General features: G+C 70.2%; 1 protein-coding gene across 1 annotated transcript in view; it reads right to left on the bottom strand.

The window, feature by feature from the left end:
- LOC102003026 overlaps positions 1–1,593 on the bottom strand; it is a gene marked incomplete at its 5' end in the record, with an annotated part of 3,779 nt that extends 2,186 nt beyond the window's left edge. The window contains 1 exon segment of the mRNA XM_013504053.1: positions 1,189–1,593. Coding sequence (XP_013359507.1) covers positions 1,189–1,593 — 405 coding nt within the window.

Here is a 1,593-nt window from a genome sequence, read left to right as displayed (position 1 = left end):
ACTCCCGCCTCCCTCGCGGCCCGGCTCCCGAGCGAACCCTGCGCCCGGGGAAGCTAGGGGTGGGAATGAGAAGGGGTCCCGCGGGGCGCAGGCGAAGTCTGAGCCGCGAGCAGCACAGAAACTCGCAGCAGCGGGCCGACAGGCACTCGCGCACGTACCCACGCACGCACTTGGGGCACACGGACACACGTGCACTCGGGAGGGACGCGCCCGGTGGAGTACCCCGGGTCCTGGGACAGCGCCGCCCTCCCGGCCGGCTCCAGCCGGCAGAGCCCAGGCTGTTTGAGCGGGGTGGGGGCAAGAGACCGCGAGCGGGACAGGCCGGTGGGACGTGTCCGGAGGTTTCTGCTTCCCCGCCGCCCACTTGCAGGTGAAGCCCGAGGCGTCCAGAGGCGCCACACGTGACTGCTCTGCAGACCCCACCGGGGGCGAGCTTGCGGGGTCCCCTCTCGGCCCGGAGTGATGGGAGAACCACGTTCCCTGGAGCCGGGTGGCGCGGGAGACCTGGAGACTTGGGCTGGGGTGGCGCTCCCTGGTCTCCCTGCTTTCCAGCCTCCGCGCACATTCTTGGAGTCTGCATCCCTGAAGGCATGGGGAAGGGGGACCCTTGGCGGCAGCGCACAGCTGCCCCCTTCCTACTACTCCTCTGCCCTAGGGGAAGCGAAGAGAGCCACCCGTGCAAGAGCGCCAACCCCCCTCCGGAGGCATGAAAGTACAAACCCCCCAAGACGCGAAGGGGCCGCCCCCCCCGGGAATGAGGGAGGGGCTGCGGCCGAGGCCTCCCGCCCCGCCCCCACGCCTGCACGCTGGAGCCCAGCTGCTGCCCGCGCTTCTGGGCAGCCTGCCAGAGAGGGGAGCTGGCCCTTGGTGCCCCGGAGCAGGGATCAGGGTCAGGCACAAGGAGGGGTCTTCCTGGACATAGGGGCGCAGTCGGCTTTGGGGAGGCTGGGGATCTGGAGTGAGCCTAAGGGTGGCTGGGCTGTGTTTTCCCTTTCCAGGGAAAAAGAAAGAAAAACAACCCTTTCCATAGAGCTAAAAATAGAGCAGAGAGCCGGCCAGGCGGTGGCTTGGAGGGGACGCGCCTTCTTGGGGCTGAGCCCGGCGCTGGCAGGCCCGGCCTGGCGGAAAGGGGCCGGTCGCCCAGGGGCCGGTCGCGGAGACCCGTCGGCAGGGCAAGTCAGTGCTCACGTGAAGCGGGGTGTAGGAAGTTGTCAGTGCGGGGAGATGGGCACTGGACGGAGGCGCGCGGCCGCCCGGCAGGCGTGCGACCACGGAGATGGCGCGGGGCCACGTGACGCCCGAGCGTGGGGCTGTGGCCTCCCGGCACAGCGTGGAAAAGGGCACGTGGGCGTTCAGCTGCACTGCTCTTGGGAGGTTGAGTCTGTGGCCCCGAAAGACAGGGAGGCGCTATTTGCCTTCCGGCAGTGCAGGCCTGAGCTGTCGTGCGGACGCTCCGTCCAGTGACGGAGGCCGACGCAGCCTCCGGGCAGTGACCTCCCCGCTGACCCTCCACTGTGGCGGGAGGAGGGCGGCCGCCTGCGGGTGGCCGCGGTGTCCAGGCTGGCCGCCAGGGGGCGCGGTGGGCGGGGGCGG

The sequence above is a fragment of the Chinchilla lanigera genome, unplaced genomic scaffold, assembly GCF_000276665.1.
Source record: "Chinchilla lanigera isolate Chin_1 unplaced genomic scaffold, ChiLan1.0 scaffold00084, whole genome shotgun sequence".
Taxonomy (NCBI): domain Eukaryota; kingdom Metazoa; phylum Chordata; class Mammalia; order Rodentia; family Chinchillidae; genus Chinchilla; species Chinchilla lanigera.
The sequence above is the reverse complement of the archived record's forward strand: the minus strand, read 5'-3'. Positions and strand labels throughout refer to the sequence as shown.